Below are 12,328 nucleotides of genomic sequence, written 5' to 3'. Positions count from 1 at the left end.
TGCAAGGCACTCATAGACGAACAACCATCCACGCTCACACTCGCAACTAGGGACAGTTTAGTGTGTTCACACATGAGTTTGGAATGTGGGAGGAAACCGGACTACCCAGGAAAAAGGCACGAGCAGAACGTGAGCAATTGAATATCAAGGCATACTTACTTAATATTTTGTCAAGTCTATTCGTGAAATAAGCATAACTGTTAGCGGAGCTTTTGTGTGTCTGGGTGTCACGTTTTGGTTTGCGACCAACATGTGGCACTGCCGGGCCCCGCATGCAGCTGCACAGGTGTTGGTTGTTTTATTCAGTGGCAGTTAAAAGGACTCCCGGCACAACCATTCAGTGTCATTTCATTTTTTTTTTTTCCATCTTGTCAGATTTGCTTCGTCTCGACAGGTTTAAATCATGGGTTTGTTTGCTACTTTGGACCTTTTTGTTCTGATGACTTTTTTGTTTGTGATGTTTGTTCTTGCTCACTTTTATTTCATACATTTTGTCAAATACACCCTGCTCTTCCCTTCTGCCTGCTTTTTTGGGGTCCACCACCACAACCACCACCTTGCAAATCACGACACGGATGTTATTTTGAATTTCCAAGTTAAGGAATATATGACCATGAATCAAACTTTCTGAAAAGTCTGCAGATACAGGGTGAGTGCGCGCCTGAAATAAATCTGTCAAAGTGTATTTGTGTTCACGTGAACAACAACACAAGGATTCGTACAAACACACGTCTTGTGTTGTGTACATGCGCGCAGATCTAACGTATGCAAATTTCAGCAGCCTAATGATTATGTATGCAACAATAATGTGCCGCTAATTAATATATAACTTTTCGCTGAAGAGGCTGTAGCATTGGGTAGTATGATTCTATTAGCAACAATTAGCCTGCAATGACACTGGCTAGGTCACTCACACACTCGCACACAGACGCATTCACACAAACGCACGTGCATGGGCGCACACTGAATCCTACACAGTGTGTAGGATTCATTCTTTCATAATATTGGGGCAACATTACAATCTATTATATATTATGTAAAATAATATATTGCTAATATTATTCTTTAGAAAACAGTGCTATTTCTTTTTTTTTTAAATCAAGAAGTCCTTTTGACCCACATGTGACCCCCAAAATAGCTGATATTTTTCTTGTTTTATTGATGTTTTCTAAATTGTTAATATACTCGGAAAATATGGCCAAATGTGGACGGACGAGACTTACTGTCCTCTTCTGTGTAGAAGGTTTCCCAGAGGCTCGTAGTCTGTCCATGTGTGTGTGACACCACAAGTCGGAATTGATATCTGGTGTACGGAGACAGGTCGGGCACGTAGTAGGAGAAAGTATCCGTTGCGTTTTCCAGGAGCCTGAATGTGAATAGAAAACCACGACATGTAAAAATATTTTGTTAAGTGCCTCAAATTGTAAGTTCACTTATTTGTTGCAATGGAATCTTGACTATAGTATTTCCAATGTATAAGGTGCACCGGAGTATAAGGCGCACCCACAAAAGAAATTTCAAATGTTTTCCATATATAAGGCGAACCGGACTATAAGGTGCACCTTCATTGAATGTAAAAAGTTATCCAAATACAATATATAAATATCTAAAAGTTTTCCAAATATAATGCACACCACATTATAAGGTGCTACAGAGGCTGGGATTACATACTACTTCTTCGACGGGGGGAAAGGAAGCCGGTGTCTTCTGACAATAGTTGAGGGACCTGTTGTGACTCAATATTACTTCACATATAAGGCGCACCGGCGTATAAGGCGCAGGGTATTCTTTTGAAGAAAATGAAGGCTCTTGGGTGCACCTTATACAATGGAAAATACAGTACATTCGATCCTTTGAATTTTTAATTGTTTTCACTGTCTTTAACATTTTTCAAGTGGTACAACATTGCTTAGTATTAATCATATTTTCATTCAAATCCATGGACATTTGTCAGCGGTTCAAAACCACTCTGGAAAATAAATGAGGGGTGCCCCTCAATTAATTGCAGCTTTTAATCACATTCCCACATGCTACCTGCATGGTTCTCATTTCTTTGTGCGTGGCGAAGGGAAACTCGGGTAGCATCACAGACTGGTGTCATAAATGACGGACCACTGGCCATTTAGCATTAGCTGGACGGAGGGGATGAATGAATGAATAAATCAGGGAACAATGAGATCTCTAAAGCACAAGAAGAGGAGGGCATGCTTGTCTGATATATAATACATGTACCTAGTCATTTATTTATTACCACCGAATGAGAGCCTCCTCTTCTTGGATTAAATTGCAATTTGTTGTCAGGAAGCATGCGATGAATACATATCAGATGCACAGCCCCTCTTCTCTTTATTCTATTGCATGTTCTGTACTTGTCTGTCTCTTTCAGCCCTCTGATATTCCTTTTTGGGTGGATTTTAGTGTCAATCTTATCCCTCGAGCTCATTCAGCTAAAAATTCTGAGGATTTGTCATGTTGATGTGACAAATTCTTTTTGGACTCTATAATGTATCCATTCATTCGTAAATAAGTACGCTTATTGAAAGATAACTAGACGTGCTTTTGTGACAGGCGTATGCTCATGTTGTTTGCTACCACTTGCCTTTTCATGTGTCTCTGCGGCGATTTCCTCATTTGAAGGCTGTAGTGAAGAGGACCCGGGGAGTTCGCATGGGCTGGTTTGGCCCAAGACACATTTAGACTGGTGCTTGTGGCGTGACCGAGGCTCAAGGCGGACAATCCGTCTGGAGCTGCAGAGAGAGAAATCATGATGGGTGGAAGAGGAAGAATGGAAGGAGTGACAGTGGGTGGCACTACAGAAGGAAAATATTTAAAACTCAAATAGTTTTCCTCAATTTTTGAACTCGCTAAAAATCCTTGATAAAGAGATCAATTGGTCTTTCGAACTTGACTTGCTCAATTAAAATGCTGGTTTCCTTCATGAGCACTGGTACAGTGGTACCTTTGAGGAAGGGACTGTGCCATTAATTGAATATACGTACCTGTAGAGGTCAGAGCATTTGCACTAACCTGCTGTCACCAACAAATATTTTACTTTTTTACCTATTTTACTTTGAGCTGGGGTAAAAAAAAGTTTACCATAAAAATTGGTCAAAACTAATATGTATGTCATGAAACAAAAAGATCAGACTACATTATTTAATGCAGAAATTCCAAGTTCACATAGGAGCATCAGCGGAGAGCGCCGATGCGTATGCATACCTGCAAACTTCTAAAACCAGAAAAGCCTCGTAAAACGCAGAGGAAACGTGGGTCCATCCATTTCTGTGCAGTGCAGTAAGCTGTCTGCATTTCCGCTTATTTGCTTTTTGTAATCATTTCAAATAATGTACGGCGTACTACAATTTTTATACGGGAATTGTAATCATTTATACACGCAGCCATTAGCCAAGGTTGAGAGATATGAAACTCAAATTACAAACTCTCGTAATTTTGACCTTTTCTTGAGCAAGGTTTAACTCCTGGAAATGCTTGGGAGTATTCATTATGAAACGACTGTGGTTTTCTTTTACTTTTCACACTTTTTGTTGATTTTTCTCCGGCAGATTCCATTACACGACAACAATGCTAATTCTTGAGTCTCGATTCCAGGAATGAGCTGTCAATCTGGATTACAGTAAAGACCCGTACCATGTGCATACGCAATTCATCTAAAGGAAGCTAACAACTAGCACTGTGCTGATCTCCTGTTCTCGTGTTTTGAATTACTTACTATTTTGACAATTTTGGATTTATTGTTTCGATTGGAAACCATAATTTCAACCCGTAACCCGAAATGGGATAATGAAAACCGTAGTTTTTACAGCAAAACCGGAGTTGTTGACAGGTATGTGTATGTGGAACGGCCGCGGCTTAGAATTAAAGCGGATTTACGTGGGCCAGAAAATGTGAGACAATCGCTTTTGGTCAATAGATGCTACAGCTTGGTGTTTGCTTCAAAATTTAGCTTGTGGCAGAGGTGCACATTTCACCATTACCTGATTCACCAGTGAAAAGGATGCTTTGATCCTCTACTCTTTCATCTAGAACTGCTTTATACAACAAAGAGGTCGCAGAAAGTGCTTGAGATTGAACGACTGTCAGTGTATTTTGTGTTGTCAAATTATTTGCTATTTTGTTTTTTTGTTCTTTTGACTTCAAGAAGGCGCCACGAGAATGGCTGCCTTCACAGGGGCTCTTGTATTGTGTTTTTCTCCTTCTTTTCCTTCCCTCTTCCTTTTATCACGTTGCTGCTGTGCTTAGTGCAAGACTAATAAAGGCTAATCTAATACCATATTGTATGGTTATGACATCGTCGTGACAAAAGACGAACCGCCAGCACAAACTTCCTCTTTACTTGAACTCTTCAGTTCAGCTCTTTTACTTCCGAGAGTGACAGAAGAGTGTTTTGTGCCGTGAAATGACATCTTGAGCCAAGGCGATGGCTCCACTCTGAGAGAAAATGGAGGGGACGCGAGAAGGGAAGCAAATATGTTAAGGGTGACATAAAGTAGGGATGGGGGTGGTGGGTACCGGTTGTTTTGACTCTGTAAAATAAGAGAGGCACTCTGGATGTGAAGAAGTGACCCTTCAATCAAACACTCCTGGTCTGGTGCGGCTAGAACCGCACTGATTGCGCAAGTCATCTTAGCACAAGGATGACAATTAGGCACGCACAGACACATGCACAAAAATCGTGAGCCTTTGTCTCTCTGATGCTGCGTTAGCAGGTACAATATCAAACGTGTCACTAATCGTTTTAAACTATGCACTTTTATGTTCACTTCTCGGGGCCCGCTCTCCTCCTCCTCTCCTCTGGTGTCTCCCGCTCGGCTCTCTCGCCTCTGTTCTTTCATGGAACAAGGATGCATCAAGACAGTTTGCCTTAAAGACGTCTAAAGAGATGCCAGAGGCGCAGAAGGTAGAAAGCCGCTTGGAAAGAGAGGAAACGTCTGCTATTTAAAATTTATACTTTCTCATGTCTTTGTTTTGAACTTGAACACAGGAACTTTCTTGAGCGGTTCTTTTGTTGTTTGGCAAATGGCCGCGAAACACACTCGAGTCTGTCTTGAAATCTCTGATTAAAGTTGACTACTGAGGTGTGTTTGTCCATGCATCATGTGCCTTGTTACGTCACTTTTGGAGTTTTGCAGTCAGTCTCTTTCTGACCAGCTGCTTTGGCCTCTTTTTGGACTGTGCCAAAACGAAGCAATTTTTGACCAATTACAGCCCATAATTTTGTGCGGCCTCCCACAAAATTCTCCCCGCAAAGAGGCTCGAGGACACCCAAAGTCAGAGAGTTCCTGAAGGGGATTTTTGCATTTGCGCTAACCTGCTGGAGCCGTAGTAACATTAAGCGCCGGGCTCTCCACACATCCCTGTGTGTTGCAACCTTCGACCCAGAAGCTGTAGTTGGTGTACGGCCGCAGGTCCGTCAAAGTCAACCCCCTGCCGGCCTCCGTGCCCACGTCCTGCACCACATCGCCATCTGACAGACGACAGATAAGAGAAATGCTGTCAACCTGCGGGAGGATTTTGCGTACGTAGAGTGACGTTATTGGCATGCCGCATTTATTTATTAGCGTCATCAGTGTGACGGCCAGAATACGATTAATAAAACATACGCACGTGGAATGGGGAAATGGAGGCGGGAGAATGAGTTGAAGAGAGGGGAATACTAACCGGGAATGATCAAAAGAGGGTTTTCCATATTGAGGGTTATGCAGGGATAGTCAAAGAAAGGGGATCAGAAAATCCCACAATGCAAGCCTATCCAATATATTTAGATGGACAGATGCACCCAAACACATATCAGGCCTGTGTGAACTGATGAAGGCGCGCCGTATCAAAGCGACGCTGGCTTATGCGGAACTAGAGCGAGACCCCCCCCCCCCCCTTCTCTTTCTTGTGCACCTCTTCTATCCACCCCCGCTCCTCCTCCACTCGGTTTAATCTGTCTGTTCCTGCGTGAGGCGCAGATCAAACACTGACTCGAGAGCGCCCGTGTGCGTGCGTGATGTGATGAATCTGTGCAAGTTAAAGGAACACCGTGCGAGTTCCTGTTCGGTCGTTCTCTTCTCATTTTGGTCAATTTTCTTCTTCCCTCCCATCCCGTGCACTTTTCTTGTTTGTTTTGGCTCTATTTCCACTGTTGTGTTGTTTGTCATGTGTTGCCTACTTGCGACTTGCAATCTTTTCCGATCATCTCCGGGAGGGTGAATCCCACCCTGTTGCTTTACAGCAACTTGACTTTGTTCTCCACTCAATCTTCATACTTTTGTTTTTTTACTTTGGTCTCTCGAATCCTTTCCAAGTCACACAGGTGAAATTATTTCTCCGGTTTTTCTCTTCCACCCCAACAATTTGATTATTCTTCTTATCAGGCATACCTGACTTTCACACAAAGTTACTGTGTCATCTGCCATGAACTTATTTTCAGTCATTCATTGTCATTGCAATTGCCAAATGTATTCGGGGAATTGAAGGGCCATTCACGAATGTGTTCATGTATTGTTTTTTCTTGGGGGGTGCTGAAAAAGCGCTGGTCAGACCTCTCACAATGTTTTTCCCTCCCACGAGGGGGCAGCATTTGCCTGTTGTAGAGCCGCCCCCACTTGCACCTCATATTATTACAGACCCATATAACTTGGGAATTAACTTTTTCTGATGAAAGACGAGAGTCTAAGGTTTCTTACGCTGCACTGAATGTTTATGTAGTCCTAAAACTTATTATTCTATGGGTCGTGGAATTTGAGTGAAAATTACAAAAACCCTGGCACTGGAGTTGAAACATTTTTGCACATGGTCTGGCAGTGAATAAGTTAAAAAGGTCAAATTTGTAAGTGTGTGCAACTAATGTGTTGACATTTTTGTGTCGACTGAGCGTTACATTTTTCCTTAGAAGTATCCACAATTTGAGGCTAAACTGAATGAATGCTGACAAAGATGTATGTATTTTTATACTGGATATGTATAGCATAATGATCCAACTAAATGTACTGTTAACGTTGAATAGCTTAAGCCAAGAAATAATATGTTTAAATGAACAAACTACCTTCACTTTTATGGTACAACGTGTATCTCATGTAGCCATTGGGGTGAGGCGGAGCACTCCAGCGTGCTCGAAGCGACCGGGAGCTCTGATTGGTCACTTCGAGCAGTATTGGTCCTTCTGGGGCCATCTCTGAAGTGCGCACTTCTACCTGATGTGAAACAAACACAAAAATGTGCTAAAGAGCAAGTACACAACATGTTCTCATCAAAATGCCACCAAACCCTCAAAATCTGGGGAAAGGGTACGTGGGTGAGTATCTGGATACATCTGATGTCTACAAATCCACCCCCCCTCTATTTTTGCTTTCTTCATTGTCTCTGTTTCATTGTTTGCCTGTGTCAGCTGTTTTTCATGTTCAACTAAATATGACGTCCATATTGGAAAAATGTCCCAAAATACGGCCTGTCGTCAGAGGCATCGTTGAGCAAGGAGTGACATTTCCCAGAAAATGTCACTGTCGTCACGCCGACCCTCGTTATAGAGCTCGGAGAATCGATCACCTTTATGACACCCGGCGGCACACACGTGCACACCAACACACACATTTTTTTCCTCCCTTGCCATCCTTATTATAATGCCTTACTGTGTTTAGTAACCAACAGAATAATCCACACACATTATCCTGCACATAATAGAAACAACCCTGGTTTATTTAACTCATTCAATGCCATGAACGAATTTATTCGGGAATTGAAAACACGACGTAGAGCTCCATTCCCAAATTTGTTCCAGTTCTCTTTTTTCTTGTTTGGGTGCCGATAAAGCAATAGGCATGTCCTCTGGCAATGTTTCTTCCCTTCCATAGGGGGGGGGGTGCATTTCCCTTTTTTCCATGTTAGAGCTTTGTTCCAGTTTCAGCTATTGTTCAAGGGTATGTATTGCATTGCACCCCTTATTTCAAGCTCATATAACTCCATATCTATTTAATTTAGGAATTAACTATTTTTTTCTGATGAAAGAAGAGAGCCTAGGGTTTGTTACGCTGCATTGAATGTTTATGTAGTCCTAAAACTCAATATTCTGTGGCTCCTGGAATTTGAGTGGTAATGACAAAAACCTTGGCACTGGAGTGGACACATTTTTTCACATCGTATGGCGGTGAAAAAATGAAATAGAAACCAATACAAAGATAATACAACTCCCTTTTTACCGGCACCATCAGAAACTAGGAATATTGGAAAATGAATGATAAAAATTAAACCATGACCAGCTCTTAATCATTTTTTGTGTTGACAATATAACTCATCACATACACAGTACATGTGAATGTGAGCCAGTCAAATTCTCACTCACCATTGGTCCCTTGCCACAGCCACGCGCCGTGCATGCCTGCAGCCTAAGTACGTGTCTGCTCCACGGGGAAAGCCCTTTCACCACTTGGAAACTCTGGGAGGGGCTGTATTCAGATATAAGAACACTGTCCATCCAAAGGCCGTAGCTGGTTATAATGCCTGAGGGGAAAAAGGAATTGAGGGAAATATAGAATGACAAAAAGCATAATATTAGTTGGGCAAAAATATTAAGTTAAAAGAGGGGAGGGCTGTTGGTTCACAATAACTGTCATAAAATAAAACATTTGGAATCCGGTTGGGACCAAATTGGCATTCATTCACCCACAAAGTCATATTTATGTCTTTTCGATCTCTACACATTCAATCCTAGGTACTTATTCATCTTTTTCCTTTTTCCCCAATAATAATATCTGCAAATGTTTCACTGTGTCATGTGCATCCAGGAAACTCATTCTCTAGGTAATCCTGAGTATTTAACAGTATTTGTTGGTGAAAGTTCAAGATAAAACACTTGGACCTGTGCATCCAAAGGTGAGAGTCAAATTTTAGAGTAGGTGTTAGGGTCATGCCGAAATATTATCCGTAAGCCCGATATCTCTTTTTTTTGCTTTTGTTTTTTTTCCTTGAGCATTGAATCTTGTTCATTTGTAGATATATAACAGGCTAGAGACCAGTCTAGGACGTAAGTTGCTTCTGGCCTAAACTCAGCCGAGACAGGCTGCAACTCACACGCAAACCTAATGTACACAAGCATAATGGAAAATGGGTGGATGGACTCCAATATACCACGGAGAAAAGTTATCTCGATCTGTCATCACTCAGTTGTCACTGTGAGCAAAATGCATGGAACTCAATGTTGTGATTTTTGCAGGCCTTTAGATTGGAATGTGCGGCAAAAAAGTGAAACTGGGCCTTTGGCCTTGTGACTGACAAACAAAGATTAACCTAACATTGCCAAAGAATAACCAAAGAATAACCTGAGAGAAACTCATGGCATGTGCTCACACATATTGGTGCCGTTATGTGTCTGTGCACAGGTACTCTGCATATAGAGTCTACACAGACAAGATACAGTACAAGGCCATGCACACATAGATGCAAGCCCAGTAATTACATGACACTACTTCCACCTAATAAAAAAGGAAATAGCACCCAAATGTATTTTTCCTTAATAAAAATGCATACTAGGGGGAGCTCAAAAGATCAGTGGTAAGAACTAAGAGTCTATTCTGCTTTAATCATGTGTGGGTTTTATTATTGCTCAATACAAATACACACACCTATCAGGAAAATGAAGACACAAAAACCCTGCGGACACGAGTTATATCAGGGGAGCTCTTAATGTGGCCAATCACATGCATGCGAGAATGCGTGTGTGTTTGTATGCGTGTGTATGTGTATGGGTGCGTGTGTGCGTGAATAAGCCCATATCAGTATAGGCTGTAATAAAGACAGGTTGGGAAATGAAGCAGCGAATGCATAACAGGCTTATTTCCCCTCTTTGTCTGCATGTTGCCCCGACCTAATCCCCGAGAGGATTATCCCCCACAAATCCCTGCGGAATTGGGGAGTGAGAGAGAGAGAGAGAGAGAGAGAGAGAGAGAGAGAGAGAGAGAGAGAGAGAGAGAGAGAGAGAGAGAGAGAGAGAGAGAGAGAGAAATATACAAAATCTCACTCCTTCATAACCCATCACCATTTTCATTGTCATTTTTTGACGCCAAAAGAGGAGCATGGAGGAAGGGTCGTCGCACTCCTCTGCCCCCCCTCCCTTTTTTTAAAAGTAAAAAACTGAAAGCCTATTAGCAATAAGGAAATCAGGTAATCATGATTAAGTGCCCTCCTTGTTAGACATTCTGTCATCAGATGAGGAAAGCTTTAAGTAATTTACCCTGGCTAATATGCGCACACATTGTAGGGTTTATGGAGCGAAATGCACTCATATGGCATTAAGCGTAAAGCACACACAATTCACACCGCAAAACACACACACACACACATAGAGACACATTATGGAATTACACATACTTTAACGAGCATGACAATAACATTTGATAATATGTAGCAGTGCATTTGTATGTTGGAGACTGTGAAATTGGCTGGCGGAGCCTCACATGCTTTTCAATTCAATTGGTTTTGTAATCACACACAGCAGTCAGTTCTTCATGAATATGTCATGCGTGTGCGAAGTGGTGTGAGCCAAACCTGACCATTGTCACTAAAACTATGTCTGGTATACACATTTAATTAATTGGGTTGATACATTTGGAGCGAGAGAGCATAATAATAATATCATAAATTTCATTTATAAGCCTTTCAAAACTCGCAAGGACACTTTACAGTCACAGGATGTTTCTGCAAGTTTTTCTGCGGGTGAGCTGCATATATGCATTGTTCTTAATGTGGATCAGAACCAAGTCGCATTTTCAGAGGTACGCTGGCGAAAGAAAAGCAAGTCACCCGTCTTCAAATAATCAATTTTTGTTGTTATTCTTATTTGGGTAATCATTAGATTCATATTTTTTTAATATAAGGATATAAGGATAATATATGAGGAATATATAATATATAAGAAAATATAAGGATAATAATGTTCTCAAAGTTTTATTATGTTACCTGAGGTAAAGATGTTTTTTTAATATGACTAGATATGTTAGAGATTCTCCTGGATTATTTGTGACAGACATTAAAGTAATTTATTGCATAATCCTACAAGTACAAGCTGCTGCCTTTCAAGAGGATAGCTCCGTTTTGAGTCCCGATCCATGGCTGTATACTGGGTACTGCAGTCCCACAGCAGGATTAAAAAAAACATTAAAAAAACAAAAAACAAAACATTGATGGGATGCAAAACAAAGCATGTGAGGCACGGGATGCAAAACAAAGCATGTGAGGCACTTGTTGGAAGTTGCAACAAAAGCAGTGCTTGATCATATTTATTAATACATGAATGACAAAAAATAACTAAATAAAAATATGGCAGTTGTTGGAAAAACAAAATACACACACGCACACAGACACGTAACTGTGTATGTGTGCTAGAGTCAATGTGCTTTCAGCTTTGTCTCAAGTTCTCCACCGTAGGAAGCGCCTGAATTAAATTGAACTGGAATTTCAGAATATTGCACGGACGATATCTGACTATATCTTCAATCTCACGCGTATAGAACAGCATTCTGTGGTGTCACGGCCCCGAATTCTCTTTCAAAGTAAAGGAAGCAGGTCTGTGGCATACAATGCATTTTAATTCACTGTGGGTAGATTGAATGGAATTAAAACGTAACGGACAGAAGGAGAGGGGGAGAATAGGAGAGGCTGTGAGGGGAGGCCTTTCAGCCTGCAGTTCTCTTCTCAGTCAAAAGGGAGCACTTTGCCTCCACTTAAAGGAGAAAAGGGAAACGGTGTGGTGTGCTCTTCTGGCTCTGAGCATGCATGCTGTCAATTTCCCGCATGACACTGTATGGCCTCCTTGATTCACAATCCTCCTGCTTTCTCTCTCTCTCGCCCAACTTCAACCACGATGAATATTCATCGAATTCCTATTTAAAATTGTTTTTCACCCTTATTTGTAGTCGATCTAAACAACACAGAGGTCTTGTACCTGTTTGTTCTACCATGGACGGAATCATGATTGAGCTGATGCAGTAAATTTCACCATTGAAGTCACATGATGTTGTCTTTAATTTGTATTTTTTTCTCACCAATAAAACAAATGCCAAAACCACTGAGTGGAGTCTAGGAGGGGAAAGCATTTGTATAGAAAATGTATATTTATGCTTGGTCCATAATTGCAATGCGTGCATTTGGATATAAGTCAAAAAGAACCGAAGAGCCTCACCATTCGGAGTCTCAGGAGCGGTCCAGCTGACGTTGAGAGCATGTGGGGACAAAGGGGTAACCAGTGGGGCCGGCACATTCTCTGGTGTGCTTTCCTCAGTGACAACCTGAGCAGAAGGGCTTCGGGTACAGCCGCCGCCTGTGCAAGCCT

General features: G+C 41.6%; 1 protein-coding gene across 1 annotated transcript in view; it reads right to left on the bottom strand.

Moving 5' to 3' along the window:
- The window catches only part of ush2a (Usher syndrome 2A (autosomal recessive, mild)), a 186,114-nt gene that overhangs the window by 92,425 nt on the left and 81,361 nt on the right, over positions 1–12,328 (bottom strand). Inside the window, 6 exon segments of the mRNA XM_088992788.1 lie at positions 1,224–1,366; positions 2,600–2,747; positions 5,330–5,485; positions 7,052–7,199; positions 8,345–8,502; positions 12,179–12,326. Coding sequence (XP_088848914.1) covers positions 1,224–1,366; positions 2,600–2,747; positions 5,330–5,485; positions 7,052–7,199; positions 8,345–8,502; positions 12,179–12,326 — 901 coding nt within the window.

Source organism: Hippocampus bargibanti, linkage group LG03, assembly GCF_051943395.1.
Source record: "Hippocampus bargibanti isolate YZ-2025 linkage group LG03, ASM5194339v1, whole genome shotgun sequence".
Taxonomy (NCBI): Eukaryota; Metazoa; Chordata; class Actinopteri; order Syngnathiformes; family Syngnathidae; genus Hippocampus; species Hippocampus bargibanti.
This window is presented reverse-complemented; position numbering and strand designations above follow the sequence as displayed.